The 18,740-nt window shown below is 44.3% G+C and overlaps 1 protein-coding gene across 3 annotated transcripts in view; it reads right to left on the bottom strand.

Annotated features, from left to right (window-relative positions):
• Positions 1 to 2,270: 2,270 nt before the first annotated feature.
• Positions 2,271 to 18,740, bottom strand: part of SLC7A14 (solute carrier family 7 member 14) — a 64,614-nt gene continuing 48,144 nt past the window's right edge. For all 3 annotated transcript variants that reach the window (XM_073359406.1, XM_073359405.1, XM_073359407.1), the window contains exons 5-8: positions 15,431 to 15,577; positions 14,275 to 14,483; positions 13,030 to 13,907; positions 2,271 to 5,630 (exon numbers count right to left, since the gene is read on the bottom strand). In XM_073359406.1, coding sequence (XP_073215507.1) covers positions 5,308 to 5,630; positions 13,030 to 13,907; positions 14,275 to 14,483; positions 15,431 to 15,577 — 1,557 coding nt within the window. In that variant the 3' untranslated portion in view covers positions 2,271 to 5,307. The remainder of the gene's footprint in view (positions 5,631 to 13,029; positions 13,908 to 14,274; positions 14,484 to 15,430; positions 15,578 to 18,740) is intronic.

Below are 18,740 nucleotides of genomic sequence, written 5' to 3'. Positions count from 1 at the left end.
CAATGTTCCTTTTTATCCTGCATGTGTAATTTTTCAAAGGGGGAGGGGAGAAAAATACTCTAATTAGACCCTTCCTCTGGCTTTTTCCAAGCATTCTGTGTTATCCACCTTTTCCAGCTGCACACTCTCTGGGGCAGGGACTATGTCTCCTACAGTGCTGAGCACAGCTGGTCCTTAACAAATCAATTATACTAACCAGCATGAAAATGGTAAGGAAGATTATTTAAAGTCCTATAATAAGTAGAAAGAACCTTCACAGCTGCATATGTACTTAGTAAGCTATTTAAGGTATGGATTTTGTTCTGTGTTTGTACAGTGCCTAGCATGGTAGAGTCCTGCTCCATGATTGGGGTGCCTAGATGCTATGGCAATACTAACAAATAAATAATAATGCAAAGGCTACTAATACTGGCCCAGATCCTAGGTATTTCTCTCGCCTTCAAAGGAGATCAGCCCTGGCTTAGGTCTGGGAGATCAGGCATGAGAAGCAGCTGATACATGTTTTGGAGCCCTGGAGCCACCAACCCCCACAAATGAGTTCTACCCATTATCCCCCACTGGTCACTTGTGGATCTTCTATCTCCCCTGCACATGGTCTGCAGAACCTGCTGCAGATCTGGGTCTGCAAAATGGTCTGTATCAGTGAAAGAGAGAAGGGCTCAGTCAGAACCCTTGAGCTACTGGGGATGGGATGAAGGGCTCTGTGCTGCCTCCTGGCCCCCACCCATGACCGCCTGGGGGTATGTTTTTTTCTTTTGCTGATGGGCACCCTTCTGTTTTGGAGACGTCAGCCATCTCCTGTATGTGGGTGGAGGTAGGGGGGTGCTTAGTGCCCTCTGGCTGAGCTCCTCAACTGTTGGTCTGCAAGCAAGATCTGCCCTTTATGCAAGGACATGGCCTCTTCCTAGCACCCTTACTGCCTTACATGGCAGGAGGGCGGTGGAGTCACAGGCCTTGCCCCCAGAAGGAGAGGGTGGATCTGGGCACAGCTTTATATTGATCCGGAGGGTGCTCTGGGTGCAGTTCTCAGGCCAAGCTTCACACAATCAGGATCTGGTGCAGTGTATCTGCTGGGCATAAAATCACCCCTACTAGAGGGCCTGCTCCTAAACTCACCCCAGGAACCTCCCTGATTTCCATGGAACTACCTATGTAAGTAAAGACTGTTTACACACGTGTTGTAGTGTCAAGCCCTTACTTGTCTGAATTACTGTATCTCTCAAGCCCCAGCATCATTTACTCTGATTCCATCTGAGCGAAAATTTGCTAAATGCACTACGTTCATGCTAATGTGGTGCGAACGTCTTCCTATTCGAATGGTAAAGTGACAGGAGTAAAATTCACCTGACTATGCACCATGTCGTGACTTTGCTAAGCATTGGTAGGAAATAGCAAGGGGAATTGTGGTCCTGATTCTCTTCCTGATTACACCAGTGTACATCTGGAGCAATGCTAATGAGGTCAGTGGAGTTCGCTGGATTACCCTGGTGCAATTGAGGGGGCAGAAATTAGCCCTGTAGCTTTCAGCAGCTAAGAGACTAGTCATTCTCATGTATTTGATATGAGCTCTGTTAATTAAAAATAGGTTTTGGATAAAAATCTTTTTTCATGTATTGCAATAATTTAAAACCAGATCTGCTATATGGGCCATTGAGCTAGGAATGGATCATCTGTAAGGAAGTTGCTGATCAATAATTTACACTAGAGATGCCACCCCACGCTCTGAGTGTTTCTAGCCTGTTTGCCAGAAGCTGGGAGTGGACAACAGGAGCAGGGCTAGATTAACCTTTTGTGGGCCTGGTGCCAAACATAGTTGTGGGCCCCCATTGAGGCAATGGAGCATGGCGTGGGGAGATCAGTCCCCAGACCAAGGGGCCAGCCAGGGGCATGGCATAGCATGCTCCGCCCAGCTCAGTGTGAGGGCACTATTTACAAACCAGCAGTTGCCACACACACAGTGGCCCTGTGATGCCAGCATGCCCCTTCCTCTCGGGGGGGGGAAAGGGGGGTGGCCCATGCCACGCCACAGAGCCCTCTGCCCAACACCCCCCCGACTCCCCCTATGACCAGAACCCCCCCAGACCCACTATGCCCAGTGCCCCCCGACCTCCCCCAGAAATGCACAGCACCCTGCACAACACCACCCCTGCCTAGCACTCCCCTGCCCACAGCCCCATCACAACTGCCCAGCACTCCCCCTCCGACTCTCTATTGCCCCAATACACACTTGTTCCCTGCCCCCTTACAGCCCAGCACCTCAATCCCCCGGACTCCCCAGAGACCCACTCCCCCATGCCCTGCCTCCTGGCTGCACTCACCGGCCCTGCTGGGAGCGGACTGTGTCTGCTGGGCTGAGCTGGCAGCGCAGCCAGGGCTGGTCCCGGGGCCGGGAATTGCTCTGTCCCTTCAGGAGTGGTGCGATCAGCCAGGCCAAGGCCTGCCCCAGATGCACTTGCCTGGAGGGGCCCAGCCAAGCCCCCGACACTGTCTGCCCCTCCCCCCCAGGCTGAGACTGGCCAGGCGGCTCAGCTCTGGGGAGACAGGCTGGGCCCCACAGGCCTGGAGCCAGAGGTGCACTGGGGTCCTGCCAGGGGGCAGAAGGGAACAGAGAGGTGGAGTCAGGGGTCATGGAGGAGTCCTCGGCCAGACAGCAGGCCGGCCAAGAAGAGCAAGTGGTGGGTGTGGGAGGAGCGGGGTCTCAGGGTGCAGTGCAAGTGGAGTAAGCCGGGGTCCCTTCTGAGCATGGGCCCGGCTCCATGGAGCCACTGGTGCCATTGTAAACCTGGCACTGGACAGGGGATGGGTGACTGTGTGATTGACTGTGCTGTTCATTCCCTCTGAAGCACCTGGCATTGGCCACTGTCAGAAGACAGGACTCTGGGCTAGATGGACCATTGGTCTGATCCGGTAGGGCTGTTCTTATGTAAATACACAGTGTGATAAGAACCATAACAGGAGTTTTTTAAAGGGAAGAGACAATAAAACGTTTCTCCTTGGCTCTGAAAGTTGTTAGAATCCAAATATGTTAAGAAGAAGACATTAGTCCTATATGGTATGGGTGTGAGCTCAATCAGAGACAAATGGGTGAAATCCTAGCTCCATTGAAGTCAATGGCAATGCTCCCATTGAGTTCAATGGGGCCAGGATTTTCAACCAGACTCTCTGCTTCTGCATTCCACACCTCAAAGTCATCCAGGATGCTCCAGTTGATAGTTTTGTAATTCAGGGGGCTGGTGGCAGACTGTTCTCAGAAAGGGGGCTCTCAACCCTGGAATGTACTGCTCTGCTGGTCCCTGAGAGTTTCAAACCTGCCTAAGGGATTGAGAGACACAACTCATTAATTTCAATTTGAATTGTGCATCTAAATCCCCAAGGCTGCTTGGAAAATCTCTATCTCCGGCTTTGTTCTGGTGAGGTGAGTGCCAGTTTGGGTGGGTGGTGTTCCACTATGACTCTGTATTGCTTTAGGGTTTAATGTGATTGAATATTGTGTACATGTGCCTAGTAGTACTGATAGGTGCATTGAGCATATTGCAATTAAATTACTAAATAAACAAAAACATGGATGGGAGAAAGTGACTCAGAAATGTCCAATTTCTTTGTCAGAACAATTCCTACCAGAGTTTAGTTAACTATGTTTCTTTTATATATTAAAAGGAAAAGACATAGCAGGCCAAAGTCATCCCTGGCTTCAGTGGAGTTACACCACAGGTGAGTTTGGCCCAGTATGCTTGTGATTAGATATGAGGAGGCTGTGTTATTCCTATTGGGTCTGATCCTTCAGTCCTCACTCAGGCAAAACTCCCATTCACATTGCTGGGAGTTTTGCTCAGGTGAGAGTGAGAGGATTGGGCTAGTTCTCTACTAGTAGCCAGTGGATTAACTCTCAATAAACATTCATCTCCTAAGAATCCCTACCTTGTGTTACATGAACTCCCATCTCCCTTTGCCTATTCCATCTGGTTTCAAAGTGAGGCGTGATCCTATGGAATTTCATTAACTACAGTCACTAGCTGCACTTCAGTATTTTTCATAGTAGCACCCAAGAGTCCATTGGTTAAAAATCTCAAAAACATATACAAGGTAAGGATCCTTAATACAAAGTATAGTTTACGGCAAGGAATGAGATTTCAATGGCCCCGTTATCTACAGTTGCCACAAATATTGTCCAGTGATGACCTAAAGTTAATGACTGAGGTGACATGAAGTAATAGAAACTTTATCTGAAGAACTGAAATCTGAATGACAATCTGGACTGTGCCCAGTGGGAACTATTATGGATCAGTGAATCAGTAGAAGACACACAATGATGGAAATGGAGTCCAAGCCTTGGTACCTATGGTGCCAAGAGAAATGGAGTTTGATATTTATGAGTATTTATAGAGGAATGAATTAAGTCTAGATGAGGAGTGATTAAGGATGGGCCCAAACCATAAAGCTTAGATCCAGATCTGAGAAATTCAGGTGTACTGGGATCTGAAGTTTTGATTTGGTCTGTCCTAGAGTGTGGTGCAAGCAATGAAGATTGCATTTTAATCCCAAAGCTTGTGGTGTTTGGATTCAGGAGGTTTGGTTCAGGCTCATCCCTAGTCATGATGTGTGCAGTGACTGCCATGGTACTGAAATGGAGGATGAAAATGTTGCTCTGTGAGACTAAGATCCCTGGATCCACTTTCAATCTACTCCTGAGATTCCCTTGGGAAATGTTTTACTGCTTCAGTGTGCTTACACCTCTCTAGCAAAGGTTTTCTTTCTATAGGTTCAAGGAAAAAATATACTTGCTAAGAAAATGCCAAATATGTTGCTTCATGCCAGCATAGTCATGGGATAAATATTCTCTATGGAAAGCACAGAGAATATGTCTCATGCCCCCACCAATCAGCTGGTCATGTAACTGCTCACATGAAACCCACCCTATTTGGCACATCTCTCATTTAAATCACATTGTCAGTGCTGCCAAAAGAGGTCAATAGGATGCTTAATAGACTTAGAAAGAATCTGCCAGTCAGCCAATCCATCCACGTGCTGGCCCTCTTGGTAACATTCACCAAGATAGGCCGTGCTGGTGGACTCGGAATGGGTCACTTGCTTGTTTTGATCAATGTGACAATCTCAGAATTCAGGATAAACTTTTTTATAGAACTATCCTGAAGAGTAAAAAAGTGAGTGAGTGAGTAAGTGATGTGATTCCGGGCACTGAAATTTTAGGAAGGATGGAATTTAAAATGAGAGCCAAAGAAGCCTTCACATTCTAGCCCAAGGGTTAGGTTAGTGAGAAATAGCATTGTGGTTTTGTTTGTGTTACGCCTATTCTGGTGAGTAGTCGAGCTCATCATTTGCAATCAGGGCCTCGAAGTTCTGTTTGTGTTTGCCTTTGCTTTTCGATTTGCTACTCGTCCGACTGCTTTCCTTTGCCTCCGACATCTGCTGGTAAGAGAAGCCTTTGTCTTCTGAAGGCTGCCAGTCCTGGTAGTTGTCACTCTCATTAGCATAGGAAAAGCCTTCTTCGACCGAGAATGGGTCAACATCCACATCATAGCGCTGGTATGTGCTCTGATGAAGGACCTCTTCCCGGGCGCTGATCTCCAGTGTGCTGTTCCACATACCGTAGCCAAAGTAAATGAGCAAGCCTGAGGGAGGTGGGGGAGACACAGAGGGGTACAACTGTTAACCATCTGAGAAAGGAAACACTGTGGAATAAATAAATGGTGTGTTCTAGCTAGTCAAAGATTAAACAGTTAAACACAATGATCTTATAAAATTGATACTGTGATGTTACTGCACAGCTCTTTGTCTCTCTATTAGCAATATGGAATACATATATTTTAGGAAAAAGAAAAGGAGTACTTGTGGCACCTTAAAGACTAACCAATTTATTTGAGCATAAGCTTTCGTGAGCTACAGCTCACTTCATCGGATGCATACTGTGGAAAGTATAGAAGATCTTTTTATACACACAAAGCATGAAAAAATGGGTGTTTACCACTACAAAAGGTTTTCTCTCCCCCCACCCCACTCGCCTGCTGGTAATAGCTTATCTAAAGTGATCACTCTCCTTACAATGTGTATGATAATCAAGTTGGGCCATTTCCAGCACAAATCCAGGTTTTCTCCCCTCCCTCCCACAACCCCACTCTCCTGTTGGTAATAGCTTATCTAAAGTGATCACTTGTTAAACCCTGGATTTGTGCTGGAAATGGCCCATCTTGATCATCATACACATTGTAAGGAGAGTGATCACTTTAGATAAGATATTACTAACAGGAAAGTGCGGGGGGGTGGGGGGGAGAGAAAACCTGGATTTGTGCTTGAAATGGCCCACCTTGATTATCATACACATTGTAAGGAGAGGTTTCAGAGTAGCAGCCGTGTTAGTCTGTATTCGCAAAAAGAAAAGGAGTACTTGTGGCACCTTAGAGACTAAATAAATTGGTTAGTCTCTAAGGTGCCACAAGTACTCCTTTTCTTATTGTAAGGAGAGTGATCACTTTAGATAAACTACTACCAGCAGGAGAGTGGGGTGGGGGGAGAGAAAACCTTTTGTAGTGGTAAACACCCATTTTTTCATGCTTTGTGTGTATAAAAAGATCTTCTACACTTTCCACAGTATGCATCCGATGAAGTGAGCTGTAGCTCACGAAAGCTTATGCTCAAATAAATTGGTTAGTCTCTAAGGTGCCACAAGTCCTCCTTTTCTTTTTGCGAATACAGACTAACACGGCTGTTACTCTGAAACCTGTCATTATGCAAGGCAATATATTTTAGAGTGGCGGGAAGAGAAGAATAAGAAATCCTGTATAGTTGTAAAGACACAGTCACTAGAGTTAGGCACCATTGCTTCCCCCTGGGATATGTAGGTCACATATTTGGGCCAGATCTCCAGCTGGTGTAAATCAGTCTAGGTCAAGGGACAACATTGAAGTCAATGGAATTACACTGATTTGCACCAGCTGATGATCTGGTCTATGCAATATCAGACCTCCAAAACCATGAGATGGGTTTATAAATCATGAGATTTTAAAATAATACAATTTGGATTCTTTTCATTTGCCTTCTGGTTTTTGAACCTTTGGGGTTCATGTTTTCAAGCTTCTCTCTGCAAACACAAGGGCTAGAACTATATTTATTGTTTTAAATGCAAGGTGAAATTCTCACATAAACACTCGACTCCAGGATCTGGGACTTGAAGAAAAACATCAAATATCATCAGACTCATGATAAAATCCCCAAACTGCATTTTCATACCTTTATCCACCCCAGCTACCCTTTCTCTTCAGTCTGTTCAGTGTTCCCTGCATTCCCACTGTCTCTCTCATACCGTTCATTGCACAGAGCCAGTATGCTTCACAGTCATAAGGTTAAATATGTTTGATGCTAAAATGATACAGAAATCCTGCCCTCCTGTTGCTGATAGGAGTTTCTTTTCAAGCTTTTCTTTCTCACTCTCTTCTCATGTGACAGTACACAATCTCTGCATCCCACCTACCATGAATGTTTTTTCCAGAAGCCAAGGTATATGGAGATTTAAGATCCTTAATTGGTAATGGATTCAAGAATCTATCTACTGCAGATGTGTTCCTGCAAGAATTTCATCGGCTCAGGTCTGTCTCAGCTCTGGCAGTGGTTGACATCACCATGTGAGATAACAGAGTTCACACACCACTACTGCAAGTCTCACACAACAGCAGAAGTAAAACAAACTCTACCCACTTCAGCTCTTTACCATGGAAACTGCAGGGGAAATAATTAAATTTAAGAGAAGCTGCCTTTCTTTAGTAATTGCCTGTGGCTGGTAACTGAACTGATGCCATGTAAGCCACAGGGGAAAGTTAATTAAATCTAGCAGACTTTGTTGCTGTTTTGAAGTCACCCTTGATTTAAAGCTGCAGAAGGAAGTCATTATATTCCACAGCTTCTTAAGTGACAGGGTACAGTGTATGGCTATTTCTCCTGAGAGTCAACGAACATTTGTGTGTGTGACCTCCAGCCTCAAAATCATGTGTAGCAGCTACTGCAAAAGAGCTATATTTTGTAAAACAGGCTCCTCTGAGATAGATGTCTCATGTTCCAGGGTGTGAACTGCCTGCAGAGGTCAGGAATAAATTATCTCCCATGAACAACTGAATATGATCACAGAATTTCTGAAGCAACTGGGTGTTGGCCACTGCCAGAAGTAAAGTACAGTAGAGTAGAGAGGATTGCCAATCATAAGTGTTCAAAAACAAGGAGTCAAGTCCATGAAAAAAGAAAAGAAAAGAAATCATACAATTGACAATCATACACTAGACTTAAAACTTAATAATTTGGGAGTTCTTTTTATTTGCCTTTTATCTTATAATTTTTGAATCTTTAGGTGTCATATTTTCAAGCTTTTCTCTGCAACTCTGAGGCTAGAATAATAAATCTTGTGATATTTGGTGTTTTTTCTTAAAGCCCCAGCTCCTGGAGTCAGGTGATTATGTGAAAAGCTCAGCTTTCATTTGAAAAAAAAAAGAAAGTTTCTATCCATCATGACTGTGGAGAGAAGCTTGAAAATGTGAACCCTAAAGGCTCCAGCACTACAAGGCAACCCAAAAGACCCCAGAATATATTATTTTTCTTAAATCTCATGGTTTTTAAGCCAATCTCATAATTTTAGGGGGCCTGACTCATGCTTGGGGTAGGTAATACTTAAAATACTGAAAATTCCACTGACTCCTGCTTGCATAAGCTCAGAATTTGGCTGTTTTTACTAAAATGCTCACATGAAGCAAAAAGGCTTTCTGTTCCTGCCACTGAGTTCCTCATCCCCAGTCAGTCTGGAGTATTAAAAAATAGATGAGCCAGGGTCCTGGAAATCTCCTGATATGGTTTAAAATTATGGATCCTGCACCACCAGATGGTCTGTTTGTTCATAGAAATTTAATGAAGCTGCAGGTCTGAGCCCTGGGAAGTGCTAGTCTGCACTCAGTCCAATTAAATCCTAAAAATACATCTTGTGAAGCTCTTTTGTGAAGCCCTCTGCTTACTTTACTGCTCAGCTGCACAGGGCTGCTTTGAAATAAAAAAGCCAAACAAATTAAATTGTTTATCACTATTTAGATTCTGGGTGAGTGCTGTGGAGCTACAGAATGTACTGCACTATTTCTGGAGTGCAACAATTACTCAAGTGTGCCTGATTGGGAAGTAGGGAGAGAGAGCACCTTTGGGACAGGACTGCTCAGTTCCCAGGGCTCTCAGGACTCAGGGGAACCTCTGGAATTTACGTAATTGACCTCTTTTCCAAAGATTCTGTACAGTTCCCCCTTTCTGAAGAGTACAGAGCAAGAGGGCGCTCTCTCTGCACAATACACTCCAGATCCTTAGGAAGAAGTTGAGGTTTTAGGATTGTCACCTGCCCTCATCTTGGCTTTAAAGCTGAGGTCTTTTTCTTTTCTTTTTTTTAAACCAGAGCTCAGCTGGAATTCCCATCCAGAAGCTGAGAGCGCAGGTCAATGCTCCATTGGCTCTGCTGGGCCTGAAGAGGATGACACATCCTCATCTGATGCCAGAGAGAATCAACTTCATCCAGTGAAACTGAATAAAGTCTCACATTGTAATTAGGAACATAGAAGACACAGGCACTGCCGTATTGGATAAGACGAGTGGTCCTTGTATCCCATTAGAGATGCTTCAGAGGAAGGTGCAAGATACCCCGTCTCAGAGAAATCATGGAATAACCTGCACATAGGAGAAGTACTTTGCAAGCCCCAGGCAGTTAGTGGCTGTGTTATGCCCTAAAGCATAAAGAGTTATATCCCTTATGCTTATTTTATCTTAATGTAAGGTAAATGTGGCTGTTCTTGTTATTCATACCAATGTCTCATTCTTTTTAGATACTGTTAAGTTCTTGGCTTTGGTTATGCACTGTGTAAAGCAAAACAAGTATTTCCTTTCCCAGTTTTAAATGTGTTTTCAATTATTTCATTGGTGTTCTTTGTTTGAGTGTTATGCGGGAGCAAATAGGAAGCATCTAATGCCCTTCTCTGCACCTCTCGTTAAATGCTTCTATAACGTTACCTTTTATTTGTCTGCTTTCTAAACTATAACGCTGCACATGGCGGTCTTTCTGTTCCTCTAGCCATTTCTGCTGTCCTTCTCTGTACCCCTCCTGTTTCTGTTACAACCGTTTAGAAATGAGTGACCAGATCAGAATACAGCATTTTCCTAAATCAAGAGCAGAAGGGCTTGTCTTCACTGCAGAGGTAACTTGAGTTGTAAGTTGAACGGAATATTACTCCTCACTTGAGTCCTGTCCACACACAAAACCCCTTAGATCAAGCATGGTGGTGCTTTCAGCTCTAACTGCCTGGCCAGTCAGTGGGTATAGGCTAAAATGTCTTAGTGCTAACTTGACTCCTTTATAGCACGGATGCAGCTTAGCTCCACTTGAGTGCTGCTAGTCCTCCAATGCCTTCCAACAAGTTCTTCCCCGATTCATCAGGAAAGGCTCAGGGTCCTGCAGAACCATGGGATGTACCCCCAGGAGTCTTAGAGCCATGCACAAGTGATTGCAGCATCAGTGGAAACACAGCAGCATGAGCGTTGTTTTGCACTGTGGCTGCACTCCCATGAGCCAGGCTAACTCAAGAGGAGAGACTTGAGCGTAGCTAGCTCCCGTTAACTCTGCAGTGAAGATGTACCCTAAATGGTGCAGAAGTCTGGCCTGAGATAAGGAATGTTCAATCAACTCCTGATAGCTTGGGAGTGGGCAGAATATACTATTGGTGAAGCTAATTCTTTGGCTTGTTACTTAGGCCTTTTGGAAAAATTGAACCCAAATCTGGGTTCAGTAACTCTTGTGCTGACTATGGTCCTGATCCTGCAATTTGACCCACATGATCCCTTGCGCCTATGGAGAGTCCCACTGAAATCAACAGGACTTTGCAGGCACAAGGGGCCCATCCACGTGGATCGGGGGCTATGACTAGAAATGTTGGAAATGAGCTGTTACACTAAGTAACACAAGCTTATCAATTCTGCTATGTGAGTTACCCAGCTATTCTGCAATGAAGAGATCAGGACAGTGCGTAGAGCCAGTTTAATTTGGCTGTGCCCTTCAGCAGCTATACAAGGGAGAATAATTCATTTCACTGAATAAACCAATTTATCTCTAGCCATCTCTCAGGTGCTCTTCTCCTGCAGGACATTCCATCAAACAACTTCAGGGGTTCATTTATGAGAAACCAAAATTTGAACAGGTACCCAAATTATTTTTGGAAAAAACTATTAAAAACTGGATTTAGTGCAAGGTCTAACTCCTAAAACAGGCTTGGGAAAGCAGCCTCCAAACTATGCAGTGCAGGTGAAAGATCAACTGCTGAAATCTGCCCTGGCCCTGCAGTTCTGTGATGACAGATAAGGGAGTGAGACCCACACAGCTTTCATGGTGGGTGGGACAACCGGTCCCTCTGGATTCTTTTATAAACAGGAAAACCTGCCTGCTGCTGATAACATATGTGGAGGGGGTTTTCATTGTTGATTGTTTTTCACTTTTAGTCAAATGGAGTAAATTTCTACCAATAAGAGCCGTTGATGAGGCCAGGTTTTGCAGCTGCCAGCTGGAATGGAAATGTTCAAGTGGCACCCAGCGGCATCACTGTGGTAAATGCTGAGCTGCTCTTCTTTCCCATCACAACCCTTGGTAGGGATGATGATGATGAGAAGAAGACTACTTGAATTTGGATTGGGCTGACACATGGCGGACAAGCCATTGGCTCGGATGTCAATCATTGTTCCTCTTTAAAAAAGGCTTAGTCTTGTAAGCAGAATAACACTTAGCATACAACTTCCCAACTCTCGCCCTGTGCCATATGGCCACAGTTGCAATCAAAGTAGGATCCTGAGCTCTGATTGGATTGGGAAGGGGCTGTTGGCAGGACATTTGGGGCAGGAACAGTCTTTTTGTTCTGAGTCTGTACAGCACCCTAGCACTATGGGGTCCATGACTGGGCCTCATAGGCCCTACCACAGTACAAATAATAATATTCCCCATGAGGGGACCTTGACTCTGGTATTCTTATCCTGCTTTGGTTCTCTATGGCCCAGATTTGTTAATCTTCTGGACATGCTATATGGCCTGGTTTTTTCCCCTGGACATTTGGAGAGGGTGGGCTGGTGGATGTGGGACTGTTCTTTTGATTATGATGATAGTCGGGGGTACTTATAGGGGGGACAAATGTAAATATTTCAGTGGTGGGAGAGGAGTTTATTGCAGAGATGATCATTTTAATGTTGATACTGAATGTCTGAATGTTTGTAGATGTGCCCGGACACAGAGTGGGAGGTGGAAAAAAGCAACCATAAATAAATAAATACAAACATAAACATGAATGCTAACCTTTAAGTGCTGGCTTTAAGAGAAGGTGTTGTACGATGGTTAAAGTGGGAGACTGTGAACCAGGTTTCCTGCCTTCTAGCCTCCAGCCTGACACTGGCTCACCCTACAGCCTGCATAGCTGGAGTTGCAGTGTGGTTGGCTGCATAGATGGTCGGACGGCAAGTAAGACCTGGATTCTATTCCGGATTGTGCCTCTGCCCTGTAGGGTGACCATGGGCAAGGCACTTCACCCCTCTGTGCTTCAGTGTCTCTGTTTGCAATATGAGGATAATGATGCTAGGCCACTTCCCGGGGGTGCTGAATTAATTTGAGTTTTGAAAGTGTTTTGGGATCACAGCTGAAGATGCTGCAGAGAATTGTACTATACCCTAGCCGCAGCTCAGACTGGTTAGAATGACAGCGTGGCCCAATTTTTCTAATTAGTAAAGTTCCCTTTTTGGATTTTTTTGGGGGGAATTTATATTGTATTCCAAAAATCTCCCCCAAATAAGGGGAGAACATGGAAAAAAGAAAAAATGGGGACAGAAGAACAGAAAGTAAAGAAAAGGAGGGGAGAGGCAGGAAGAGTGGGAGGGAGGAAAAAGGAGAGTGACATCTAGGTTTCCGTCTGCCAGAGAAGTTACTTTTACAGCTCTTTTAAAACAGAGTTACTTAAAAGATCCAAGACTTACCCACAAAACACCAGACAGCAAATCGGAGCCATGTGATTGTGGAGAGCTTCAGCATGAGATAAATATTCACCAACATGGCAAATGCAGGGACGAAAGGGAGACAAGGTGCCATATATGGCAGCTTTTTGGGGTTTTCTGGCTGTTGCAAGATCACAAATACCAATGCAATGATGAGCAGGACCATCAAAACCACCAGGAGAATAGCCCACCAGCTCTCGTCATAGATATAGTCTGCACCGAAAATTATGAAAGAGCAGAAGATGAACATCAGGATGAAAAGTAGGAGCACACAGGTGGTGACAGTGCGGCCAGTAGCTGCAGTCGGGCGATCCATTTTCCCTGGCAGTCCCAGGTGAATCCTCATTGTGTAATAACGTGGCCCTATTAATTTCTTCAGCTTGATGAGATAAATGTTTTCAGACTCATCTGCCTCGATTCCTGAGGTCATGTCAACTGTGCCATAGTTGGGGTGGTTGATGTTGTAGGTGGGTTTATCTGCTTTCCCAATTAGCATCTCATTGTCACCCAACGACGGCAGATTTTTTGCACCGCACGTGTTGGTGAGTGGGCCAGTAAACTCCTCCCCTTCGCTCACTGGAGAGCAAGCCTCCTTCTCACAGTCAGCTAGAATCCCTTCCTTCTTCTTGGTGTGTTCCTCAGAGAGGAATTTGACAAAGCCGTCAATGTCGCTCTCTGGCTGGTATCGGAGAAGCAAGACACAAACAGAGACCAAAGTGTAGGCCAGGAGTGTGCCGATGGACATCATTTCTATCAGGTCCCTTAGGCTGACCAGCAAGGAGAGCAGTGCTGCTAGAAATCCTGAGACAATACAAGCCACCACTGGAGTCTCCGTGTAAGAACTCACATGGGACAAGAATCTAGAGTGTGAAACAGTCACAGAACGTTAAAACTGCACACAGTGGAGGCTCCCTGTGACAGTAACGCTTACCTGGATGCAAAGCCGCGGTACTGGGGTTTGGAGCTAGACTAAGCTCTAGTATAATTGCTTCTCTGGGTAAAATTCCAGTGCCTGACCCTCCCAAAGAAGTGGCTATAATGACAAGGGAACTACCCTGAATTTTGGGTAGCTTGTAACTCCAGGCAATCTCAGTATAATCTGAAGTGCACATCAGATAATTTAGGGTGAAATTCCCATTGACTTCAATGAGAGCAGAGCCTTTAACTTGAACTCAAGTCACAAAGCATCAGGGGGCAAAAATAAATGACAGCAAAAGCATGACTCACCTGAAGAGCAGCCCATCACCAGCCATGGCATAAATGACTCTAGGCATTGGGAAAAGGGAGCCCAGCAAGCTCACTGTCAATCCTGCTACAGAGCCAATGGCAACGATGAATTTAGCGGCATAGAATCCGTGGGCTACAAACATTTCCATCAAGGGGGATTCAGAATCAATGGCAGAGTATGGCACCATCAGAGTTAAGATTACACTCACCTATCAAAGACAAAAGAAGACACCGAGGTAGGAGTGGAGGAGTATAGAGGGTTGTTCTTGACTGCAGCTTATATTTCTGCCGAGGACCCACAATGGACGAGATCAGTTTCTCAGTGATGAAAGTCAGAAATATTTAAAATGTGGTTTCAGAAATGGCCACACATCCTATGTTTCTTATATAGCATACTTAAACCATTATTTGCAAAGGACAAAATATGGCCTTCACTGCAGAACAATTATCCAAATGAAAAATAAATGAAGGGACTTGGCTGGTAACTGCCATGATTAAGGAAAGAGGATAGCCTGGTGGCCTTTGGATAGGTTTTAGGTAAACCAGTTAGAACAATATTTTCCCCCTATGACTCACTCAGTTTTGTTCCATTACCCTGAAGACAGATGTGTGTTTATTTGGATGCCGAGAAGCAGAACAATGCTTCTGCCATTTCTATGCTTGCCACCCACACCCGTTACTGCCTATGATCTATGGTCTATGCTGCCTTGGGCAGTGTCCCAAATTTGTAGCAGTGGAAGTGGTTCCTCTTCCAAAGATGCAGCTTGGGAAATGTGTCCTGCATCTCTGGTGCTCTTCTTTGTTTTGCTGCAGTCTTACACACTGAGCTCCCCTTTGTATCGGATGATGTAGATTATGCATGGGGAAAAGACAGGCTGTCACATGCTGTCACATGCTCCATGTAGCTGGCACAGGAAATGGGATCCCCATCAGAATGAAACTATCTGAATCCTCCGCCTGGAAACAACAGCTTGGGAGGTCAAAGGGCAGCCACAGAAAGACATTGATATAGTTAGACACATCCACAGCTGATGTAGTCATGCACATTCACCAGAGAAGGAAACATTTGTTACATGATCTCACTGGCACGTTATCTCACTAAAGAAAGCAGCACAGAAGCCACAGTAGAGAAACGTTGTATGTATTTGGTACTTACAGATACATATGCTGTCAGGCACGTGACCAATGAAGCCGTGATAGCATAGGGAATGGAGGTGTTGGGACTCTTAGCTTCTTCTCCGGTGGTGGCGATTATGTCAAAGCCAATGAAGGCATAGAAACAAGTAGCTGCGCCTTTTAGCACCTGCACAAATAATTGATTTAATCAGACACATGAAGGAAAACTAGTAGAATGAGAGATGCCTCCTTGTATTCCCCTCCCCACCCCCATCAAGGGCTGGAGGATCCACTGTACTTTTACATAGGGGTGAGGACAGAAGGGTCACCAGGGCCATGGAGGCCTCCAGTAGCAGCCATGGAGAAGTTCCATTACCAACCCAGTGGCCTAAAGGGAGGCTTTCCCTTAATACTTCCTCCTACAGAGTTTCCCAGCGCCGAGCCGAATTATTCCTGCTGGGGAGTGGATTTTGGCTTCTGTGAGAACATTGAAATTAGTGCCTATTGGACCAAATCCTACCCCCCTTTAACGTGAGTGGAAGTCAATAAGCCTATGTAAAGCAAGGCAGATGTGGCTCAGAGCGTATCTAAGTTTTCAAACATGGATGCTTAAGCTAAGGAACCCGGTTCCATTTCAACTGGACTTTTGGACACTTAAAGGCTGATCTGAGTGCCCAAACTGAGCCTTCTAATTTGGGGCCTGCACCTGGGAGAACCAAGAATCCAATAATTTAATCTAGTGCTTCTCTTTCAACATGCAGCTTGAACATCATGCCATACAATGAAATATCTAGAAATAAAAGAGCATTCAATAAAATTAAAACAAAAATGTTAAACCAAGGCTAGGAGAGCTACTGGATTTGAGAGTACTCAGATTGTTCTCCACCCTTTGAGGCAGGAGGCCCTGTGCTGTTTGCAGGCTGGTGGGGTTTGGGTTTTCACTAAAAGAGAGTCATCTGCAACTGACTAACGCTTGACACAGATCTGTAGTTATGCAGCCCCTGAATCTATTGACAGATCCTGACAGTGACAGATGAGACAATTAACCAGTTTTATATAGTCACTTGCTTTCATGCTATTAGAATCCAAATCTGATTAAATTAATAGGGATTTGTAACATTCTCACACAGTACATATTAGCAAACTTTTTAATGTGACAGCAAAATGTGCTGATAGATGGACCAGAATAGATGTAATCAGATGTGTGGAGCTTTCAAAATAACTTCTGTTTTGTATGGAAACTGCAGCTGGGCTAGCAGCACCCACTGGGAACCCTTGGATGAAGAATTATTTTTACTGTTAAAATATTTTGTGTTTATTTTCTTTAAATATACAATATTATCAAATCAAGGAAACAAACACTGAAGCTTGTTGAAACATTGCAAGCTTGTGCAATGGCTGAAAATTACAAATAAATGGCGAGTTGTGATTCAAATGGAGAGCAACTCTTTATTTAAATACAGACATGGAAAGAATTTGCCTTGGCTTTCTGTAAGGTATTTTATGCAAGACTGACAAAAAAGGTAATGATTTTAAAGTGTTGGTATCTCAGATAGACACAAGAAGCGGGTTAGTTTGCAATGTCTATTTATCTATCTATCTATCTATCTATCTATCTATCTATCTATCTATCTATCTATCTATCTATCTATCTATCTATCTATCTATCTATCTATCTATCTATCTAGCAGTGCACTAGAGGGTAAAATTCACCTCTCTGCAGAGGGCCTCTGCACCACTTAAGCCTCATTTAAATCCTATTTTAAAGGACTTAACTGGCCTCATTGAGGCCTCATTGTGGCCCTCTGCACAAGAGTGAATTTCACCCTAAACACAGAGACTGCATGATTATTTTTACAAAATCTAAATTGGGGGCTCAAATTTAAGCTGATCCAAAACCCATTTAATGGGAAGGTTCCCATTGACTTCAATGGGCTTAGATGAAGCCCCTTATCCCTTTAAATTCTGTACTTTTGCCTTGAGTCTTTCATAGGTTTGAATACAAGAGAAATGGCTGTTTTTTCTGTTTCTCTTTGTTTATTGTTCCTAATATGTGGTGTAAAAAGGCCAAGCAGCTTCAAAAGATAAATGTAATATATGCTCTCAAGGGGACTTCTTTCTTCTCTTTAGGTTTTATCTAGCAGAAAATATTGATTTATTTAAGAGAAGAGGGAGGAAAAACATCAGACAGCCCAGGATCCTCTCTGATAACCAAGAATCTTGGTTTACTTTACTTTCTTGCTTATTTTTCTGTACAAAACCTTATGGAGTTGAGCAGTGTAAATCTGAGAAATTATCTTGGCCTTAGTCCAGCTGAGATATTTTCAGTCTCTGCTCATCCTTGGATAAAAAACAGTTCAAGCAGGCTGAAAAAGCCAAATCTGTCCAAATTCTCAGTAAGCTGTGAGCTAACATCCATAAAATAAGAACTGGCAGGTGGCATTATGAAGTGCACAAAACAAACAGCTTAGAACATTTTTACTAAAGACCAACCAAAACAAATATCAGTATGTTTCCCCCTCTTTATAGAAACTGCACTAGCCCTCCCTTAACTCCTTTTCTATCCATGGCTACTGTATTTTGGAATAACATTATAACAACATATCACTTCAAATGGCTGGCTCTCGAGCTTAGAGTTATGAAAAAGTTCTAAGCTGATTCTGATGGAGTGGGGGAAGACTGGACCACAAGTGACTTTTTCAAAGACAGGCAAAGGTTGTCATTTGGGATTTGGTTATGCAGATACAAAGAGGGTTTGGATCTAGATCCCAATATAGACCAACTCACCACATTCAGCTGGGAGAGAGCAGGGCTTCAGTAAAACACCTTGGGTAAAAGGTTCAAAAGCACTTAAGTCACTTGGATCCTGATTTCCATTGGAAAAAAAAAATCAATGGGATTTTGGTTCCTAAACCACTTAGGCACTTTGGAAACTCTTACTCTTCAGTTTATTGCTGTCAGTCTAGCAGTTTGAGGTGGGTCAGGGTTTGGTCTCTGGATCAGAGCTGGGACCTGGATTCTGTATGGTTTGGACTCCCACGGTTTGAGGGGGTTTGGAAGAATGGTCCCCGTTTTGGCTCATCTTTTTAATCTTTTTGAAAGTCCTTCAGTTATTGCCCTGTAAATCTGTCTCTGGGAGTTCAGTATACAGCAGCGCTGGCACTCCCTTTAGAGAGCTCAGACAGCTCCCTCCCCACCACTGACCAGACTTCCCCTCTTTCTCAGATGTACCCACAGTGCACAGAAACTACCTCAGCTGCTCCTATTTACCTGTGCTCTACCCCCTCTGACTGTGGTGGCCCTCCCCAGACTCCCCAGTTTATCAGGCCTTGTGACCTCTCTCCATGGCC

Source organism: Lepidochelys kempii, chromosome 9 (genome assembly GCF_965140265.1).
Source record: "Lepidochelys kempii isolate rLepKem1 chromosome 9, rLepKem1.hap2, whole genome shotgun sequence".
NCBI classification, from domain to species: domain Eukaryota; kingdom Metazoa; phylum Chordata; order Testudines; family Cheloniidae; genus Lepidochelys; species Lepidochelys kempii.
Note: the sequence above shows the minus strand (reverse complement) of the source record. Positions and strands in the feature narration are given on the sequence as shown.